Raw genomic sequence first — 21628 nt, forward strand, 5'->3', positions numbered from 1 at the left:
CAGGAACAAAGAACTTGAATTTTAATACTGCAGTATGGCAGTATTGTATACAGGATCAACAAACTGATCATTGCTACATCATCCATGATTGATTTGACCTAGTTGCAGTCACACTGTAGTACAGATGTTTTCTCCCAATGCAGGTCACAGCTGTTCCTGAGCTGTTCTTGACTGCAGTGAAGCTTAGTCACGATGGTACAGGAGCCAGGTATTTACATGTGGCTCGGGAGGACTCCAATAATCTGTTCAGGTAAAACATTAATATATGTATAACACATTCCATCTTGGCATCACCTTGTGGTTTCTAAATTATAATTCAGCTTCATAACTGGATATTTCTGTGATAACAAAGAGGATAGGATTTCCTTAGAGTTTTTCATGTTGGAACAGATGTCATGAGGTCTGTTGTTCAGTCTGCTGCTCAGAACAGGGTCAGGTGCGGTTCCTCAGACGTGTATCTAGGTGGGCCTTAAAAACTTCCAAAGACAGACATAATGCAACCTTTCTACGCAACCTGTTCCAAATGTTTGTCTGTGTGGGGGGAGTTTTTTCTTTAATTCGAATTTGGAACCTCCTTTGCTTCAGTTTATGAACATTGTCTCTTATCCTTCTATCGTGTGTATCTGTGCAAAGAACCGATCTTCATCATAACCTCCTTATAGGGATTTGAAGGCAGCTGTTGAGTTCCCTGATGCCTTTCCTTGTCCAGGCTAAATGAACATTATTTCCTCAGCCGTTTTTGAGGGCATGGCTCCAGCCATCTTTGTGGCTCTCAGCTAACTACTTCAAATTTATTATTGTCTCTTGTGTATTGGTAAGATGAAAGCTGGACTTTCTGATAAACTGCCCTATAGTTGCAAGATGTAAACTACTTCTTTTTTCAATAACATTCCATGAAGTTTTTTCCTGAGCCTTTTGGGTAAAAAAGAAATGTGTTTAATTATGTGCAGAAAACTTCTGTTCTATGTCCAGATATAGAAGTGCAGAGGTTGTACACACTCTGGAAGAGGTGGCTGAGCACTGAAGAGTTTTAAGAATGCAGTAACTCTGCATCATGCTGTATGTCATGTTAGTTACTAGACAGGGATAATGTTCCCATAAATCACAACTGCAGACAGGAAGTGGGTGGACTTCTCATCACACTTAACTGCATTCCTCTCTGTGCGCTCTGTCTTGCAGTGTACAGTTCCGAACCACTCCAATGGACAGCACGGGGGTCCCGCATATTCTCGAGCACACAGTGTTATGTGGTTCTCAAAAGTATCCCTGCAGAGATCCATTCTTTAAAATGTTGAACAGGTCTCTGTCCACTTTTATGAATGCATTCACAGGTAAGCCCAAAGTAACTAATACCACTTAAAATGTGTGTGGTTTTATTGCAGTAGAGATGTCTGTCGGCTCTCCTTATTTCCCTTTGGAAAGCCATTGTGTGAATGTTGTGAGATGTTTAAAAAAATAACAAGGCAAGACAACAAAACTGATCTTGTTCATTTGGAGGTTACAGAGTCCCAGTAGAGCAGGATCTTTATGTAACAATACATTTAATTTTTTTTTATATATATATATATATATATATATATGTGTGTGTGTGTAAAAGCAAAGTTTTCATGGTAAAATAATTGCCGTGTAAAACTTACGTATATTCCTCAGCAAAAATATATCTCATAAAGTAAGTTTATTCGCTTCTAGTTATATAAATGAGAAAGTAAAAATAAATGAGAGAAAAATGCATCTTAGACTTTCTAAAATTCTGATCTTTTTATGTTTGTTTATATGCAGCTAGTGATTACACACTCTATCCATTTTCAACACAAAATCCCAAGGATTTTCAGAATCTCTTGTCAGTGTACTTGGATGCAGCTTTCTTTCCATGTTTGAGGCAACTAGATTTCTGGTAAGATGTGGACAGCTTGAGATGCATAAAAACCTTAAAAAAAACCCAATCCAAAATAAAACCAAAACCTTCAAACTCTCAATACTTCCTGTTATTAATTTTTTCAGGCAAGAAGGTTGGAGGTTAGAACATGAGAACCCAGCTGATCCTCAGACACCTCTGGTTTTCAAAGGAGTTGTTTTTAATGAAATGAAAGGGGCATTTGTAAGTTTTGTGATTGTTTGGTTTAAAATCTTATACATAGTGAAGTGGCTTAAGGAGCAGGTGGTCAGTGGCATTGTTGCAGTAGAGATTCCCATTCCTCCTTTGTGAAATTTAAATCCTTAGTAAAGTAGCAATCTGTTACATGGTTATTCTTAATGTTGGTCTGTCAAAAACTTGTTTACATATAAAAAGCACCTTGTTAATGGATTTTATTATAGAATTTAAGTAATCATTTAAGTTGATGTGATAACGCTAGTTTTACAAAAGTATGTGGCACTACTATGCGATGGGGCATTCTTGTGTAAGTTAGAGCTCTGAGGTCTTCTTATTGAGCACATTTTATTTTTAAAATGTGTTTTGGTGGCTTTTACTGAAATGTGGTGTTTTCCTCTTAAGACAGATAATGAGAGGATATTTGCACAGCACTTGCAGAATAAAATCCTTCCTGATCACACTTACGGTGTAGTATCTGGTGGAGATCCATTATGTATTCCTGATCTTACATGGGAGCAGCTTAAACAGTTCCATGCCACACATTATCATCCAAGCAATTCCAGGTATCTGAAATTTGTGACAAACTTTTCTATCTTATATAGTGTGTTAGCATTCTGTTCATATTTTTATGAGGGGAGAACGAGCGTTTTCATTCACATGACCAGCAATTTAGATAGCCTATGCCCTACAGCAGCTAGGACAGCACTGAGGCAAAGAATTTGCTCAAGGAAGCACAGTGAAGGGTGAATTGGAGGCAGGAAAGAGAGATGGCTGATTTTTCTATATGCTTGATTGTGAGGATTTGTTTTGGGGATTTTTGTTTACTGATGTTTATCTTGAACTCATGTGGTGGGGTGGGGGAAATGGAACATACTAATGAGTATGTGGCGGTAACGTTAGGGAGTTAAGATACAAGTAGTGTAGATGAGTCTAAGGGTTCCTGTCCTCCTTGAAGTCAACACAGACTAAGATATAAAAAGAAGTTGCAAATGAATGGCTGTTCATTTGCTTCTGGATCACACATTACTGTGTCGGGTTCTAAATAATGGATAGTCGAGTCAGGTGCTAATTCTGTTGGTACTAGAAATATATTTAAGCTAAAAGTCAATTTGAAAGTGATGTGGAGGGAAATCTATAGTATCATCATTTCTTCTGCATCAATTTTGTGGTCAATCTGTTAGTCTGATTAATTCACTTATGGAACATCAGCTTGTGTCACAATAATGAATTTACTATCCTTTGTTTTTCTTACCGAGTATTCTACTGTACCTGTGTTTAGATTTTAATTGGGGAATAAGATTTGTCTGAGACAGACCTCATGCTCATATTCAATGCAGCGGAAGTCAGTTATGTTTCTTGTAGGTATGGGAATGTGCTTGGTAGACTGACCTGCAGAACTCAGCTGTGTTATAGATCAGTTGAGACATGGATCATTGTATTTTTTATGTTATGTGTGAGGATCGTAAGAATTCTGTTTTCTGAAACTTTAGAGCACTGGGATTCTGCTTTCAATTACTAGTATTATTTTCTCTGCAGTATTGTATATTGCTGCAACTAAAAAATTCTAGCTTTTTATGGCCTCTGAAGCATGAAACAGAAGTTGAAAAATGTGGAATTTTACCAGGAGATCTGTGAGGTTTATGTATGTGGCAAACTGGTGAGTCTTTAACCTAGGGGCCTTAATAAGCATGTGCCATTTTATATGTAACTGAATCAGTGGTAGACACATGAAATTCAGAATATAATAAAAGCTGTTACTGTAAATTTCATATAAAATCTGATGCTTAATCCCAGTTTTTCATTTGAAATGCAGATTTTTCACTTATGGTAATTTTCCGCTGGAGCAACATTTGAAACAAATACATGAGGAAGCATTGATAAAATTTGAAAGAATTGAATCACATACTGACATCCCAAAACAGAAACTCTGGGAAAAGCCTGTAAGTTAAAAAAAAAAAAAATTAAACAAGTAAAATGAAACAGTACATGTCCAATCTTGTAATTGCAGAAACTGAACAGGTTAATATTTTAGCCCACCCTGCTGGAGTTACTTTTTTATTTAGTTGTGTGTTTGTGTTTAAATGAGCTGAACTATTTTTATTTTTTGCTACAGTGGGGAAAAATAACATTTACTTTTGAGTTTCAGTAATGTAATGATTGTGTACAGTTGTTTATTTTTCTTATTTCCAGTTGTCAAGTCCCTCATCATTTGAAGCACTAAAGTATTTATTAATGGAAACCATTTTGTGCTATAGATAGAAAGCTGATACTAAATGTCAGGAAATATGCCCTCTGATGGTGCCCAAACTTCCAAACATTGGTGTCAACAAAATTTTTTTCCATTCTGTCCCTCTCCCCTCCCCCTTTTCCTCCCAGGCTTGTCCAGAAGCTTAAGCATTTTTTTGAAACCCGTCTCCGAGTGTTGTTATGGCCAGATTTTCTTGATCCTTTCCTCTGTTCTCCACTTGTAAAAACTGAGGTAGCACTTATTTTTCAAGATATCCTGTGTTTATGTATTTACTCGTGAATATTGAGTATCTGTAAAATTATTTGAAATCTTTGGAAGGAAGATGCTGTGAAGATACATATTTTTATTTGTAACTTCTGCTCTAACTTTAGTCTGCATTAAATGTATTTATTATACTTTACAGAGAGAACACAGTGTAACATGTGGCTTAGACTCATTTGCTGCCAATCCCTCCAAGCAAACGACTGTCAGCGTCAGCTACTTATTGACAGAGTAAGTATATCAAAATGACATTCTGAATCAAAGGCTCATTTTGGTACTATAAGCAAGATGCAGGCATATTGCATGTCCCCCAGTTCCTCTTCATAAATGTCATCTTTAAGGTAAATAATGCCATGGGAAAGCTAGACAAATCCTGCTTTAGTAAATGAAAGTTTAGTTGCTAAACAGAATTTTTCCTGTCTTTTTCTTTAGCAGATAGACATAAGGAAAATCAGCCGTTACCTTACAGAGCCCTTCAGTGAATTAAGACTTTTGGGAACACTGTCTTCCTGTCTTTCAATTTCCTGCCACATGCAAGCTTTTCTGTATGACCCTACTACTAACTTTGTCTACCATTGCAGCCTAATTTAACTTGCTTTGCTGCTACTTATAACAAGTGTAAGATGCAGAACCCTCTTAGTTGCCTAAGGTTTGGTGCAGTGTTTATAACTGACAATTATTTCTCTCTTGCTCCCTCTACATTGTTTTGTGGAAGTGTTTATTCTGAAATTAACTCAGTGATGCTGGGTGTCACATATTTGTAGCTTGATGGTTTTTAAGATCTATTAATTTTTCTTCAGTATTACAGACACTTTTGAAACGTTCACACTAAGCCTGTTGTCTTCACTGTTGGTTGATGGGCCGAATTCTCCTTTCTACAAAGCCTTAATTGAGTCTGGTGTTGGTACAGACTTTTCTCCTGATGTTGGGTAAGTGTTGCAACTTACATTTCATCACTATAAGCAATGTTAGAAAAGTTACAAATCGCTATTAAGATGGGAGAAGTAATTTCTCATATAGGCAATTTACCCCAGAATAATCACATTTCACTATTAAAACATCTTAAAGAGTTTCTACTGATGAACTGTAAAGCATTCTCAACTATTAATTTTTGGCTTGTCAAAATAATTCAGTAGAAGCTATTTTAGTTTAAACAAAGGTGTACTGTTTAAAGCTTATGAACAAGAAAAATGGGTAGATAAAAATATGGTATGCCTTCAGTGCCCTAATTTACTTGGAGTTTTCATCTTGGCCATTTAGTATTACTCAGAAAAGTTTGCTAGCTTTTCTCTGTACTGTGTTTCTTTTGCTTTTTTTTTTTGCTTTAAACCTGTGATTTATTAGTAGGTAGGTTTGGCACAAATGTGCTTTTGTGCAATTTGGTACCATTAACTTGCCATTGCCTCAGTATCAAAAGGGCTTACTCAAACTATAGCTTTTGCAGCCAGTCTTCTGAGTTTTCTCTGTCCTGCAGACTAAGGGTGGGTGGGCTGTCTTCACCTAACTGCAGGCTCAGCTGCTCATCGTAGTTTGCCTTTATTGTCGGAAACAAAGAAGCGCGTTCGCAGGGCATGATTCATCTGACTGATTTTTAGACTTGGCGATGACAAAAATCATGCCTTTGTCTCCACTGACTGTCTCAGATGTTTGAATGGAAAACCTTAATATATTAATCTATGATTTTAATGTCTTAGAGTGTTCTGCCTGTCTTGAACTGTCTCTACAGTCATGGGCTTCCTGTGAGTCCTCTGTCATGCATGCCAGTGCCATGCAGACATCTTAATATCTGTCTTTAGACACTGAAGTAGTGATTTGGTTGTATGTTTTGTCAGCTGAGCTTTTTCCAGGTTGACTATATTAGCATGGTGTTGAACATACAGTGAGTTGGCCTTAATTTGCTTAGTGTCTGTGCCGATGAATCAGTCTAGAAGAGTAAGTTTGATTTCAGAGATCAGTGTTCTGGAATTCAACACCTGAGTCTGCCATTGAATTTCTTTTGTGGTTTTTAGATATGTAATAGTGGATGTTTAGAGGCAGTGAGCACCTACTTTTTTTTGTTTGCTGGGTTTGGTTCAAACTTCTAGGTGTTCTGTTTTTCTGCAGGTGTCCATTTGTCTCTCTAAAGACGGGTTCTTATGATTAACCCTGACTGACAGCTTGGGCAAAATTATTTTTACTTTTTTTTTAAAGTACTATTGAAAATAATTGCAACAAACATGGAACACTTCACTAGTTACTTTACAAATACTGCTTTAAAAGTACAAATTTAAAAGTAGCATTCCAGTCACCTGCTTAAATAGAATGTGTGTTTGGTGTTACAAACAGCTAAAATGTTCACCTTAAAAAGAGAGACCTCTTTACCTGAAGGTACTTAGAGGTGAATGGGAAGATGAACAGAAAAGACCAGCTTTTCTTCTGCAACTGTTTTTCTTTCTTTAATATCACACACTATATGTTTTCTTAACAGTGGCTACTACTACTGAAATTGAACAAAAAAATGCTTTTAAGTTCCATTTCTTGCCTCTTTGGTAATTATTTTTCTTTCTGTCTAGTTTTTAAAATCCTCCATGTGTGTATGTGAAAATGCTGGGTGGTTTTACCCTTCTGCCTTTGCTGGCAGGTTTAATGCTTAAGTTCTAGTACTTGTCACTGAGTTGAATATGTTTTATTCTAGGTTTAATGGCTCAACAAGAGAAGCTTATTTCAGTGTTGGTCTACAGGGTATTGCTGAAAGAGACATTGATACTGTGAAGCAGATAATTGCTAGAACAGTTGATGAAGTTATTGCGTGAGTACTGCTAAACTTTTGAGAGTACTGTTAGTTCTTTCATACAGTCTTTTACAATTAGATATTAATAACATAATAATATATAGGCATGTAATAATACAGGTATATGTATAATAACATTCCTTAAAAATTCAGTTAGATTAAAATAAGTGCACCAAAGAGGCAGTAATACTGTTCAATACTCTTAAAACTTGTATCTGCTACTTCCTCTATTGCAGCATATTCATCAGCATAACCTTCAGCAGTTTAATGATATTAATGCAGTTTCACTAAATGACACAGCATGATAAGATTGTTTCATATCAATTTTTATTCAGTGTGGAAGACATTATGTTGTAATGCTTCCTTTATCAATGTTATAATTCATTTTCATAACTTCACTTAAAGTGATCAGTGTTAATGGATATGATTTCCTTCTCTCATCACCCCTTCCCAAAGGAAAGGATTTGAGGAAGATAGGATTGAAGCTCTACTTCACAAAATTGAAATCCAGCTGAAGCATCAGTCTACAAGTTTTGGACTTGCACTGACATCTGTAAGTCTCTGTGTGTGCCTGTGTGTGCTGTTTTTTTAGGAATGGGTAGGAAATTTACTGTTTACAAGTTTATGAAATTTGTGGTCACTTTGCAGACTCTTGATACATAAAACTTTTCACTTAAGGGCTTTTCCTTTGTCATCTTATGTACATCTATCTTTGTTCTTTCCAGTAGTCTTCAAACTACTGCTGGACTCCACACTGTATGAACTAGTCAGGCAGTGAGCCTGTTGTCTTTGCCTGAATAGTAGCTTTGATTGCAGTAGCACTGATTACTTCTATAGAGAGTCATGTCATACTGGCTCTTGGAACTGTGTGTTTTGGCTAGATGCCTGTCTATTTTTAAAAAGCAAATAGAAGGACTGTGTGTTTTTGTGGAATTTAGGGTTGTACTGTTGTAATTTAATTTCAAGATTCACAAGTGGAAATGCACACTAATTCTATCTTTGGCCTCAAATTTTGATACCAAAGCCATATCAAAATTCTGATACAAAGCTGTTATGGAAAATATGTTCTAGAGCGGAATGTGGTGTCTTTGAGAAGTCTGCAAGTCGTCGTAAATTTGGGCATGAGTTAGATCCAGTATTTGCAGTCAGTTTGGAAATCAGGACCTCCTGCTGCCACTTGTTTTCTAGTATCCTGTTTTTTTTCTACTCTGCTAAGCAACTGAAGTTGCTGCAGCTCTTTTGTGATCTGTCTTTCAAGTGTTGTATGTATCTTTAGCATGAACAGGAGTTTATTCCTTAGGCATACAAAGTTAGGTAAAGAAGTGGAGCCCTGGATTGATGAGACTTGTAAATGGCAGAGCACAACCAAGAGCTGTTTTAAATAAGATTGCTGTAGAGTGGAACAGAAAAATTGTGGATATCTAATTGCCTGTCATGTTTCATAGCATAATCTGGCAAAATGCGCCTGACTCTTGACAGCCAGTACTTCCTAGCATGTCTTCAGATTGTGTGAGTAATTCTGTCTGATGAAATATTTACACTTGTACTTTATCTTACACAATTTTTAAGCCTTGAAGTTGATTCAACTGCTAGGACTTAATTCTAGAACAATTCCTAAACAATTCTTGCTTTTAAAGACCAGTCATGCAGCATTTAGTGTTAATACTCCCATAGAGGAGGGTGATATTTCAGTTCTTTTCCCTGAGGTCATGTTTTAGAAGTTGGTCTTGAAAAGGGCCTGAAAGGAACCCTAGTTATAACTAAAGTAATCATAGAATGGTTTGGACTGGAAGGGGCCTTAAATATCATCTAGTTCCAAACCCCCTGTCACGGGCAGGGCCATCTTTCACTGGATCAAATTGCTTAAAGCCCTGTCCAGCCTGGCCTTGAACACTTCCAGGGAGTGAGCATCCACAACCTCTCAGGGCAACCTGTGCCAGGGTCTTATCACCATTACTGTAAAGAATTTATTTATTATGTCTAATCTAAATCTGTCCTCTTTCATTTTAAAACAGTTGTCCCTTGTTCTGTCAGTACAGGCCATGGCAGAAAGTCTCTCTCTTTCTTAGAAGCCCCCTTCATATATTGAAAGGCCACAGTAAGGTCTCCCCAGAGCCTTCTCTTCTCCAGGCTGAACAACCCCAACTCTCTCAGCCTTTCTTCACAGGGGAGCTGTTCCAACCCTCTGATCACTTTTATGGCTTTCTTCTGGATCTGTTCTAACAGGTTAATGTCTGTCTTGTACTGTGGACCCCAAATTGGATGCAGTGCTTCAGGTGGGGTTTCATGAGAGTAGAGGGGGAGAATTGCCTCTCTTAATGTACTGACCATGCTTCTTTTTATGCAGCCCAGGATCTGATTAGCCTTCTAGACTGCAAGATCAGGTTGCGGCCTCATATCCATTTTTTCATCTATCAATACGCCCAAGTGCTTCTCTGCAGGGCTCCTTTCAAACCATTCATCACCCAAACTGTGCTGATTACTTGTCATTGACCCAGGCCAGATGCAGGACCTTGCACTTGGTCTTGTTGAACATGATAAGAGTTCACATGGGTCAACTCCTCAAGCCTGTCATGATCCCTCTGGATGGCATCCCTTCCTTCAAGCATGTCAGCTGCACCACCACAACTGGTGTCATCTGCAAACTTGCTGAGCATGCACGCAATCCCACTATTTATGTCATTGATACTGTTCAATACCTTTATTAGTCCCAATATGGATCCCTGAGGGACAGATGCCACTTGTGACTGATCCCTGTTTGGATGTTGAGCCACTGAATAGAACTGTTTGCATGCGGCTGTTCAGCCAGTTCCTTATTCACTGAATAGTCCATCCTTCAAACCTGTATCTCTCTAACTTACTGACAAGGATTTTGTGTGGGACTTTGTGTCAAAAGTCTTACAGAAGTCAAGATAGGTGACATCAATTTCTCTTCCCTTATCTACCAGTGCAGTTACTCCATTGTAGAATGCCAGCAGATTAATCAGGCATGATTTGCCTTTTGTGAAGCCATGTTGGCTATCACAGATGACAGCCTGTGTAATCTTACATGTCATGTGGTAAGGATTCTTTGGCTTCCATGCTGTATTCCAGTACTGTGCTAGATTTACAATTAGAAGTACTTCCTTCTGTGTGATGTATTTACTAAAACTACATGACAACAGGTGAACCACTGGCTGAAGAGTGGGGCTTAATGAGTTTTAGTAAATGTGGTAACAACTGGCTAGTGGCCAGTCACTAGTGGTGTTCCCCAGGGCTTAACTGTAGGGCCAGTTCTCCTGAACGTTTTTGTCAGTGACCGGAACACAGGAGTTGAGTACACACTAAGTACATTTGCTGATGATACTGAATTAAGAGTTGTTGATTCCCCCGGGGGTAAAGAGGCCTTACAGAGACATCTTGATAGAATAGAGTTCTGGGAAATCACAAACTGCATGAAGTTTAACAAGGATGAATGTGGATTCTGCTCCTGGGACAGTATAATACATATAGACTGGGGGACAAGGATGGAGTGCAGCACTGTAAAGTAGGAAATATTGAAATATTGAAATACTGGAAATATTCAAGAGCAGCCTGGTCTAGCCGAAAAGTAAGTGAGCTATTTCTGAACAGGGGCTGTAAAGTAACAGGGGCTGTAAAGAGGTGTGTGAATGTGCTGAATGAGCTAACATCAACGCTGAGCTGTATTAAGACTGTCTTTTCTGTGATTCTGTGAAAATGGCCCTGCTCGTTGCAGGGAGGTTGGACTAGGTGACCCTTAAAAGTACCTTTGAACCCAAACGATGATTCTATGACTTAAGGGATCTGGGGGTTTTCATTGATGGTAAGTTCAATATGAGTCTCATAAAGCCAAAAAGGGCCAACCAAATCCAGGGGCACATTAAGGACAGTAATGCTAACTGGTCAAAAGAAGTGATTGTCCCACTACCCTCAGCATTGGTGTGGCCCCAGCTCAAGTACTGTGTGCCGTTTTGGGCTCCACAATGTAAGGACATAAATGTTAGAACATGTCCCAAGGAGGGCAACAAAGGTGCTGAAAGGACTAGAGGGCATGTGTTCTGAGGAGGTGTTGAGGATACTAAAGTTTGTTCACCTGAGGAAAGAGGAGGCTGAGGGGTGACCTCATTGCTGTCTACAACTCCCTCGTGGTGGAGAGCAGAGCAGGAGGTACTGATCTCTCTTGTGTCTGGTAATAGGACATGAGGAAGTAGCTTTGAGCTGTGTCGTGGAAGATTGGATATTAGGAAAAAGATCTTCACAGAGAGGGTGGTCAAGCACTGGGACAGGGTCCCCAAGTGTACTAGTTTTGGCTGGATAGAGTTAAATCTCTTCATAGAGGCTAGGATGGGGCTATGTTTGGGATTTGTGCTGAAAACAGTGTTGATAACACAGGGATGTTTTTGTTATTGCTGAGCAGTGCTTACACAGAGCCAAGACCTTTTCTGCTTCTCCCTCCACCCACCAGCAAGGAGGCTGGGGGTACACAAGGAGTTGGGAGGGGACACAGCCGGGACAGCTGACCCCAGCTGTCCAAAGGGATATCCCATTTCATATGGCATCATGCTCAGCAGATAAAGCTGAGGGAAGAATAAGGAAGGGGGGATGTTCGGAGTGATGGTGTTTGTCTTAAGTAACTGTGGAGCCCTGCTTTCCTGGAGGTGGCTGAACACCTGCCTGCCAATGGGAAGCAGTGAATTAATTCCTTCTTTTGCCCAATTGCACCCAGCTTTTGCTTCATTTACCCGTTAAACTGCCCTTATCTCAACCCAGGTTTCTCACTTTTACTCTTCTGATGCACCCCCTGTGTCCCACTGTGAGGAGACTGAGTGAGTAGCTGGGTGAGGCTGAGCTGCTGTTCTGCCAATTATCAGGGCTAGCATAAAGGACACAGCCAGCATAAAGATGAACCAATAACCAAACTGTATTTGATACAAAAGGGTCAGTACATGGGTGAGTGCTGGGGGTACAAACAAGTCAGATTATACATAATTGACATCAATCCCACTGACCCCAACAGCGACACCGCATGACCAACAATGGGTGGAATAAATGGTGAAATGCAGTCTCCCATAGAAGGGATGGGAGACAACCAAGTCAACAAGCCAAATACATAAGACCAAGGAAGCCACATACTGAATCTTTATACAGCCTGCGTTTACAAAGGCCAGACCTGACTGGAGCCCAGTCCCAGGGAGGCAGGAGCTCCTCCCCCAACAGGGAACTCTGCACAGTGCATCCACCTCACAGACAGACACTGCCCCTGCCTGCAAGTGGTCCCAGCTTTTATCCCTCAGTGGGACACCTGACCTTTGGTTACTTAATGTGGGACACCTGGGGCTCATTTACCCAATGGCTCTCCCTGCCAGGCCGGCCACACCCTGGAGGGAAGCTTAAAGGGAAACTCAACCCCACTTTGTGAAGGGCTGTGGGAATCACCCAGATGTCAGCCTTAATTTTGGGCTTGGGGTTGAAACCCCAGCATTTCAGCTGTCGGCTGGGGTTAAACCATGACACCAAGGAAGTGGTCATGGCCCCAAGCCTGTCAGTGTTAAAGAAGTGTTTGGACAGTGCTCTTAGATACATTGCTAAAGTTTTAGGTTGCTTACTGAGAACCAGCACTGAGTTGTACTGACCCCACGAAAGCCTCGCATAAGAAGTGACTACCTTTATTTCAAAAGAATTATTTGAGCATATTCTAAACAATACTATTCTTTAAAACACTTTAGGAATTTCCCACAGAATAGGTCATAATAGGTATTACTGAAAAAGTCTGAAAGGCTTAGGATACCTGCTTGTAATTAGAGGTAAGAAAAGAGAAAGTAGTTTTGACAGTTCCAGTGCGTTTCTTTTGTATATACTTTTTCTTTCATATTTACTTTGTTTCATTTTTTCTCATTCACACAGATTACAAATGGAGAAAGTTTTGATATCGTGCCCTGTGGTGTATTTGAAGAACTTTTAATAACAATTTGAGCAACCTTAATAGACTCAAACTAGAGAATAAAACTAGAATAAAAATCCTTCCAAAAGAAATATCCTGGGGACATTTCTGATTATTTAGTATCATCTTTGTCCAAAGTCCTATCTATGGTAAATGTTTGAGTTACCTTATTATAAATCCTTTCATCTGACTGATAAAACAGATTGGTAGACTACTTTTCTCTACAGTCTGTTTATTTTTTCCTTCTTTCTTGGGCTGAAAAGGAATTTATTTTAAATGGGAGGGAGGAAAGTATATTATGACAAAAAAAAAAAAAAAAAAAAAAAGGTGGTCTGGTATGATAAAATTAGAGGACAGAATGGAGAGGACAGATGATGACTGAATAGTCTTGATCTGAACAAACAATTCATCTTTTTTTTCCCCCTCCAAATATATTAGAGCTACTCATTATATGTCTGCTATTCAAATATAAATTATAAAGTGGTTTTGGAACACAGATGCTGTCAGTTATAGAGATGCAGATGGATTGTCCTGCTTACCTAATTATTCTCTCCCATTCAGTATATAGCCTCCTGCTGGAATCAAGATGGGGATCCAGTGGAGCTTCTGAAGATTGCAGATAAGGTCTCTCGGTTTAGGCAGTGCCTTAAAGAAAATCCCACATTTCTTCAGGAAAAAGTTAAAACTTATTTTAAGGTAGGCAAACTTATGGAAAGATATTGTCAGTATAAATATTTAAATCACAATTTTGTGTTTAAATTTAAACCGAAGGGTAATTTTTCTATAACCATACTGCCTATTTTTAGGTGTAGATGAAAGCAGCACTTTTGACTGAAGTATCTTAATTTTAAATGGTTGAAGTGAAAACTTTTCATAGTTGAAAGAATTGGTTGGATATTTGGAAACACACATATTAGAACATTGATGAAACACTAATGTTTTACTGAATTATGATGCCTGATGGTATAGAAGGGCACATGGGTGTTTTCTAATGAGAAGTTCAGATGTGAACAGAGAATTATAACCTAATTATGTATTCCTTAGTGTTGGCATAGCAAGATGTATCTCTTTTGTTTTGGTTATAAGTAGTTCTGTTGCTTCTCATGTTTACTGAACTGCTGTCTGAATTTTGCTGTCAGTGCCAGTTGCTTTCTGCTCTTTTTATTGTTTCCTCTTCATATGTTCTACTGGAGTTCTTGAAGAAATAAAAACAGTAAAGGCATTATAACATTGAATAGTTCTGAATTAGCTAATGCCCGAAAGAAAAAAAATTGGTGACAGCAGTGCAAAAGTGGGTTTGTTTTTTTGTGGTTTTTGTGGTGTTTGTTTCGGTGGAGGGTTTCTGGGTTTTTTCCAGTCAAATTGTTCAAGTTGTTTTGAAGGGCAGATCTATTGCAGGTAACTGCCAACCTGACTTAATAGTGGGTAAATGCTGGTTTTCATGTACTCAAAGGCAACAAGAGTCAGCAGCATCAGTTGAAATCTGTTTTCCTAAAGGCATTATTAGTGTCTGGAACTAGTAGGGAGCTGTTAATGTTTTGGCTTTTTTAGGGAAGAAATACAGGTGCAGTATTTTTGAGACTTTTCTTTACTGTGCAGCTCTGATGAGGGGGCTAAAGCAAAGACATGACTCAGTAGGAAGTAATGAGAATAGTTAGATGTTCTTATATCAGAAAATAATACACTGTTATACACTGTGCCTGGAGGCTAATAAAGCAGGAAGGCCAGGAGCAAGGGAGAGAATGCTGTTCACCCTGTCCATTTTACTCGGTTAATTTTGCATTTCCCTCTTCAACCCTATAGTCAGTCGGGTTTCCATAGTCTTTCCACATAAGCACAGAGGAGATAAACTCAAAACAGAATCTGATTTACATTGTCCCAAATTATTGGCAGTGTCTGTCAGTGACAGATGTTGCTGTTTGACTCCTGCTTTGAAACGGTCAATTTTTGAGGTCACCATCTTTGACTGGCCTCCCAGTATTCTATAAAATGGAAGCTGCTTGAGTAATTTTGTTATTAAAATTCCACAGTCTGGCATAAACAAAGAGCAGTTGTGACACAACAGCTGTTGTGACACTTGTGTAATGCATGGAGTTCTCTGGTAGCAAAGCTGACGTAAAGCATTTCTGAGCAGGATAAGGCATGCACATTTTACATCATATAGGATCTCCGTGCATTCAAGCTTGGGCAGGTTGAAAGAGGTGTTTAATGAAACCCTCCTGCATTTAACCAGTTTCCCTACCTTAGAACATTCTTCAGATAAAACTTGTGGCATGCAGGTCTGTAGTGTTTTGTACAGTTGTTTAACCTTGATTTAATTAGACTAATGAGTACTGTGTGCTGTTGAGGGATTCTGACTCTATACTAAAATTTCACAGAAGGTTGTTCATGCTTGTTCTTGTGGGAAGCTGCTTTTCTTCCCCACCGTTGTATCAGATTGTTCTGTGTGAAATGAAGAGTTCGAATTGCATGTTTGTGATACTTTTGATAATATGCAAGCCAAATGATTCACAGACTTTTTATCTCCTGCTGATGAAGCAATAATCTGAGGCAAACTAGGAGGAAGTTGCCCTCAAAATTAATAATGCTTTGTTTTGGGATATATTTCTGCAGGATAATCCACATAGATTGACTCTGTCAATGAGTCCAGAGGAAGACTACCATGATAAACAAGCAAAAATGGAAACAGAAAAGCTGCAAAAAAAGGTCAATGCTCTTTCTGAAGAAGAAAAAACCCAAATCTTTGAAAAAGGTTAATGTGTTTTTTCATATATTTATTTGGGTAACTGCTTAAAAACACAGCCAATTTTTTAGCTGGTGTTCTGTAGAATATCTTATATTCTCAGGCACTCTCCAGCGTTTGCTCTGAAAGGGATGTTTTTTTGGTTGGAAGTTCATGTGTATGTGTTAAGATGCTATGCAGTATAGTGTCTATACTACAATGTGTGATTTGTATATTGCATTAGTTTTAACTCTCAAAACCAGAATGATTGCTGTCTCCAGTAGAGCAGAAGAAAGGAAATTGTTTTAAAATATTGATGTGCTTATTCTTTCCCCCGTTAACTTGCACCAAGTACAAGATGAATTCTACCATTTACCTTTAAGCAGTTTATTTTTAGCATGTGAGGTCATCTTCATGCTCCTATAAAACTTACATTTTTGTAATTTTCTTATCGTTTCTACTTAAAAAGCCAACTATAAAAATAATGTTGTGTTTAACGTACTCTGGACAATAACTTGGATACCCTTGGGAGTTTTGTAATTTTGTGAAAACACTGATCTAGACACAGAAATCCTCCAAAAAAGCGGCATTAATCTTCTGAAGCTTTGGTACTAGGCAGGGAATAGCGGAGTGAAAAATCAGATGAGGCTTTCTATTTACAGTGATAAATTGGCGAGTATTTAGAGGTGACCAGCTAGAATCTGAAAGGCAGAAATGTAAACACAGCAGTTTAGCTGCATCCATGTACTGACAGAGCACTTCAGTAAGAACTGGGGGGAATATGTTGTAAAGAAGCTTCTTGCCTGCAGGGTCTGGGTTGCCTGGGTTGGCTTTCGCAGAGCTGGATGACAGGACAGGCTGACAGATGTCACTACTCTGTGCTTTGAATTGCATCTTACTGTAAACAGGATGTGAAGGAAGGATTGGATGGAGAATTTGCAAAGATAGAGTGTTGTTTGCTATTGCAATGTGATAATCTGCAGAATTTTTTTCAGTAAAATATTTGAAAAGATTATTGATAGAAAATTCTAAACTTCAAACTCTTGAGTTTTTCTAATCACCTCAGTAGGTTTTGACAGCACTTTCACTAAAAGCTGAAAATGACAAGCTGATAGTCTGCTCTCCTTACTAGGTTTGGAATTAATGGCTCTTCAGAGCAAACCTCAGGATACCTCTTGTCTCCCAGCTCTACAAGTTTCTGACATTGAGCCCAAAATCCCATTCACTGTGCTGGAGACAACACTCGCAGGTTGGTGTAACCACTATTTCATCCTCACAAGAGCAGCACTGTTGGAGTGTTCCCTAGCTGCTGGCACAGCTGTTGCTCCTTTTTGCTCTTTGCAAGGCATATGCGCTCACTCTTTGTTGCCCATAGTTACAGTCCTTTTCCTCTAGTCCAGCACCTCTGCAATAGATGGTTTGTAGTGGATTTGCAGATATTTCTTGCTGTCATCTCTGAGGGGCGATGTGAGGCTGTTCTCAGCTCAGTCCAGCCTCCCACCCTTCCCAGGGGTCTGGCAGTAGGGCTCCTGAGGCAAGTTCCCTGCCGCCTGCCTACTCACTGCCTGCCCAGCCCTGCAGCTGGAGGAGTCTCGAGGTGGTGTGCTCTGCTGCTCTTGAGCAATCTCCCCACTTGCCAAAGACTTAGCCAGTGTGCAGCACTACTGGCAGCTTGTGCAGCAAGCCTTCCTTACTACTCTCCCTCCCTACTCATTTTTTACAGAATATAACATACAGGAGCCATGGGGGGGGGGGAAAAAAAAAGTCATTCTTCATAACTTCAGTGCAGGTTTCTCCCTTCTTTGCCAGTGGCTACCTCATGGATTGATAGGAAACAAGAAATTGTAGATCTCAGTTTTGTTACAGTTCTGTCAAGATCTTGCAGGTAATACAGCTCTAGTATATTTCTGATAGACACTTTCCTGCAAAAATTGCCAGCAACTGTCGAGTACTGTAGAATTTTGATGCTAAAATGACCTGGGTTTTGTGAAAATTCTAATGCCTAGCTACTAATGCCTGAGCTTAGAGAGACTGTACAGTGCAGAAATGTGCTTTCCTCAACTTTTGAGATGATGAAGGCAAAAAATAAGGGAGAAAAACTTCTTGGCTTGTTCCTAAATAAATAACCATTCTTTTATTTGAATGTTAACTCTAAAATGTGATCTCTGACAACAGAATTAATTCTCCCTTCAAATTCTCCAAGTGTCCATTACCTTACCATGGACAGAAACAATAAAACCCCTTCAGCATTCACTGCAATGTGCAAAGTTTAAACAAGAAGTGGCTCAAGTACCAACAGAAAATAACTCTTAATGGGAAGATCTTCTAAGAAATTATTTTGTTTCTATGTGTTTGTAGTAGGAAGCTGTTGTTTGTTCTTTGCTTTTGTTTTTTTATCCCTAGCTGATGAAATTCCTGTCCAGTACTGTCCTCAGCCAACCAATGGGGTGGTTTATTTCAGAGCTGTTTCCAGCTTGAACACGCTTCCGGAGGAGCTCAAACCATATGTGCCACTTTTCTGCAACGTCATTACAAAGTGAGAGGTTTACTTTCTTAGAAGCTGAAGCAATAGGCTGTAATACAGCTTACTGAAATAATACTGCTTTTAATAATTTCAGCATCTGTTCTCATTATAGAAGGGAAATGCTGGTAAGTTGGTGTCCTGCAGAAACAATGGTCTTCCCTCTTCCCCACAGAGCTGCCAACTCCTTTCCTCTTCTACATCAGTCTCTGCCTTGTTCCCCAGCATCAGCACAAGCATTCCCTGAACAATTAAAAAATAGCCTAGCAGAAATTAAAGTTTTCACTTGGGTAGATTTTTGGTCTAATTTTACCGTGTGGTCACAGAAACATTGACCTCATCATAGGGGAAGGAGTGGCACAGAGCAGAACAAGTGACCTAGGCTGGGAGGAATCTTTTCTTTTTATTGGTGATAAGAGCTTATGTGATGTTATCAGTGTAGTTCCATACGAATGTTGGCAGCAAGCCTGTACATAAAGCAGACTTTTTAACACACCATTTTGAATTAATAGGATCCTTTAATTGAAAAGCTTGGTGTGAAACATTTATAAGGTGTGAAGTATTATGTTTGCTTGATAATGCCCCAGATTGTTTAGTTGCTAAATTAGTATTGGCCTAAACAGTCTACTTTGCAAATGCCATATGGATCCTGGTTTTGGCATATACTGAAAATGGAAATAAATCTCTTGGTTTTTGCAGGATGGGATGTGGAGCACTTGATTACCGGGAACAAGCCCAGAAAATGGAACTAAAAACAGGTGGGATGTCTGTCAGCCCACATATCATTCCAGACGATTCACATTTGGATGTGTATGAGCAGGTAAATTAGTCATAAACTTCAAGATGTTACACTTGCAGTAACAGCTCTGTAGTTAAGGGTCAGTCAGGGCTTCCAGGTCAGCTACAATGTGCATTGAAAACAGCATATAAAAGGACTCGTGCCTTTTTGTGTAAGATACATATTTGAAAATTACAGTAACTTAGTATTTTGTCATAGGGAAAGTGCTCAATGTGGTTATCCATTTTAAGACAATGCTTCACTAGCATCTGTCACCCTATTTCTTGAGTGCTACAAAAGAATTTAGATGCAGAGGATAGAGGACAGAATGGTATAAGTGTTATACATAGAAATTGCTGTTAACATGTGTATCAGTGTTAATGTGGTTCAGAAGCATGAAATGTTTGCAAGATCATTAGATCTTAGTATTGGGCATTACAGTCCTAGCAGTATTTCTTAAGGCTTTCTTAGACTTGCTGGGGTCTGCTCCCTACAGATCCTGGTGCTGAAATAGAGGAACTCCTCTGAAGAAAGGTGCATTGCCAGAACAGTTTTATTTGTACTTGATATGAAACATAAGAAATTCTGTTTCTGAACTGCTACTTACTGTTGAAAAGGAGGAATTGACAGGCTTGCTTTGTGTGAAGAACAATCACATTTCAGGTCTGCTCTGATTTTAGTAGCACAGCCTGCATTAGTTTTGTGATGTGTAGCATTAGGTTGGCATCATAGCATCACTTTCATAAAAAGCTATTGTGCATTTCTCAGGCCATTGCTTTGGCTGTCTTGTGTGAAGGGTTTTTTTTTGTTTTGTTTTTATTTTTTTCCTTTAGGGTGTGCTCTTTTCATCTTTGTGCTTGGATAGAAATCTGCCAGACATGATGCATTTATGGAGTGAAATATTTAACAAGTACAGTACATTGGGTTTCATTTGTTTGTGGTTTTGCGTGTGTGTTGGGGTTCTCTCTTTTTTTTTTTTTTTTTTTTTTTTAATTCCCTCTTACCCAACCATTCTCCTCTTCTTAGTGATCCTACTTTGTCATTTCTTTTCATAACTGTATCTTTAATGGCTCTCTGTTTCTAAACCGATGTATTTCATAATTTTCATGACTATATAGTGGATTAAATGGTGAACCAGCAGTTTAAAAGCTTTTTGTTAAACTTGGGACGATGAATGATTCAGTCTTATATATTCCATTGGTGTGCTTTTGTGTGAGACTTAGAGACCTACTTCTCTTCTTCAGCCCACGATTTGAGGAGGAAGAACATTTCAGAGTGCTGGTTAAGAAGACTGCCCAGGAGCTGTCAAATGGGATTCCAGATTGTGGGCATTTATATGCCTCTATTAGAGCCAGCAAAAACCTTACACCCTCTGGAGAACTGCAGGAAATGTTCAGTGGGATGGATCAGGTGAAAAGTTAATGGCATCCTTTAGCAAGGCTCAAATTCTTGACTTTGGAATTACAGTGCTCATTTTTGCTAAGTCTTTCTGTTGGCTTAACCTGTAGTCTTTCTGCCTTCCCTCCCCACACAGGTGAAGTTGATGAAGAGAATAGCAGAAATGTCTGATATTAAACCAATACTGCGCAAACTACCACGCATTAAGAAGTATTTATTAAATAGTGACAACATCAGGTGAGTTCTAGCTGAAAGGAAAAGAGGCATTTTAGTTAACGAGAGGCCATGGCCTGTGAATGTGCATTTCTCAGTGCTTCATAGAGTGCTGGGGTTTTGTGATACAGGAGGTATGTGGAAAAACTACAAAAATGTTATTAGTTGAAATTCTCCTTGTTTACAGTGTGGTAGCTATGTCGTATTCAATTTTTAACGGGTAGAAGAAACTTAAGAGCAAATTTAATATGTAACTGTTGTACCAAAAGTGTGTAAATGGCCCGTGAGATTATACAGAAAGACTCAAAATTCTGCCTTTTTTTTTTTTTTTCTTCTTCTCCCTTAAAGGTGCCCATTAGACAAATGCTATATACTGTATCGTAACAGTAGAATACAGTTTGGTTTGGATTTTTTTTTTTCCTCCCAAAAGGAAAATAGTGACATTCTGAAATCTGCTTTATGCATATATTGGAAAAATTAAGAGGGCATTTTAAGGTGTTTAGTGTCAGAAGAATTAGTTCCAAAAATAGGTCCATTAGAAGTGCCATCAGTTGCAAAGTTTTGTTTTGAAAAGCATGAAAAGATGAATGAAATTATGGAAATATCTGTACTGTTCAAAACCATGGTAGGTCTGCCTGTAAAGAGAGAATACAGAGAGCATTAGTTTCTTTGTGAGACATATAT

The 21628-nt window shown here is 38.8% G+C and overlaps 1 protein-coding gene across 2 annotated transcripts in view; it reads left to right on the plus strand.

The window, feature by feature from the left end:
- Window positions 1–143: 143 nt before the first annotated feature.
- Window positions 144–21628, plus strand: part of PITRM1 (pitrilysin metallopeptidase 1) — a 29299-nt gene continuing 7814 nt past the window's right edge. The window contains exons 1-18 of one of the 2 annotated variants that reach the window (XM_026842505.1): window positions 144–250; window positions 1180–1331; window positions 1780–1894; window positions 2002–2098; window positions 2495–2655; window positions 3906–4032; window positions 4744–4832; window positions 5402–5530; window positions 7276–7389; window positions 7828–7924; window positions 13874–14008; window positions 15926–16064; window positions 17167–17283; window positions 18438–18570; window positions 19255–19375; window positions 20167–20243; window positions 20578–20743; window positions 20868–20968. In XM_026842505.1, the coding sequence (XP_026698306.1) occupies window positions 1202–1331; window positions 1780–1894; window positions 2002–2098; window positions 2495–2655; window positions 3906–4032; window positions 4744–4832; window positions 5402–5530; window positions 7276–7389; window positions 7828–7924; window positions 13874–14008; window positions 15926–16064; window positions 17167–17283; window positions 18438–18570; window positions 19255–19375; window positions 20167–20243; window positions 20578–20743; window positions 20868–20968 (2048 nt within the window). In that variant the 5' untranslated portion in view covers window positions 144–250; window positions 1180–1201. The remainder of the gene's footprint in view (window positions 251–1179; window positions 1332–1779; window positions 1895–2001; window positions 2099–2494; window positions 2656–3905; window positions 4033–4743; window positions 4833–5401; window positions 5531–7275; window positions 7390–7827; window positions 7925–13873; window positions 14009–15925; window positions 16065–17166; window positions 17284–18437; window positions 18571–19254; window positions 19376–20166; window positions 20244–20577; window positions 20744–20867; window positions 20969–21628) is intronic. The other variant, XM_026842503.1, reaches the window with a different exon arrangement.

Source organism: Athene cunicularia (genome assembly GCF_003259725.1).
Source record: "Athene cunicularia isolate RWA chromosome 2 unlocalized genomic scaffold, athCun1 chr2_part1, whole genome shotgun sequence".
NCBI classification, from domain to species: domain Eukaryota; kingdom Metazoa; phylum Chordata; class Aves; order Strigiformes; family Strigidae; genus Athene; species Athene cunicularia.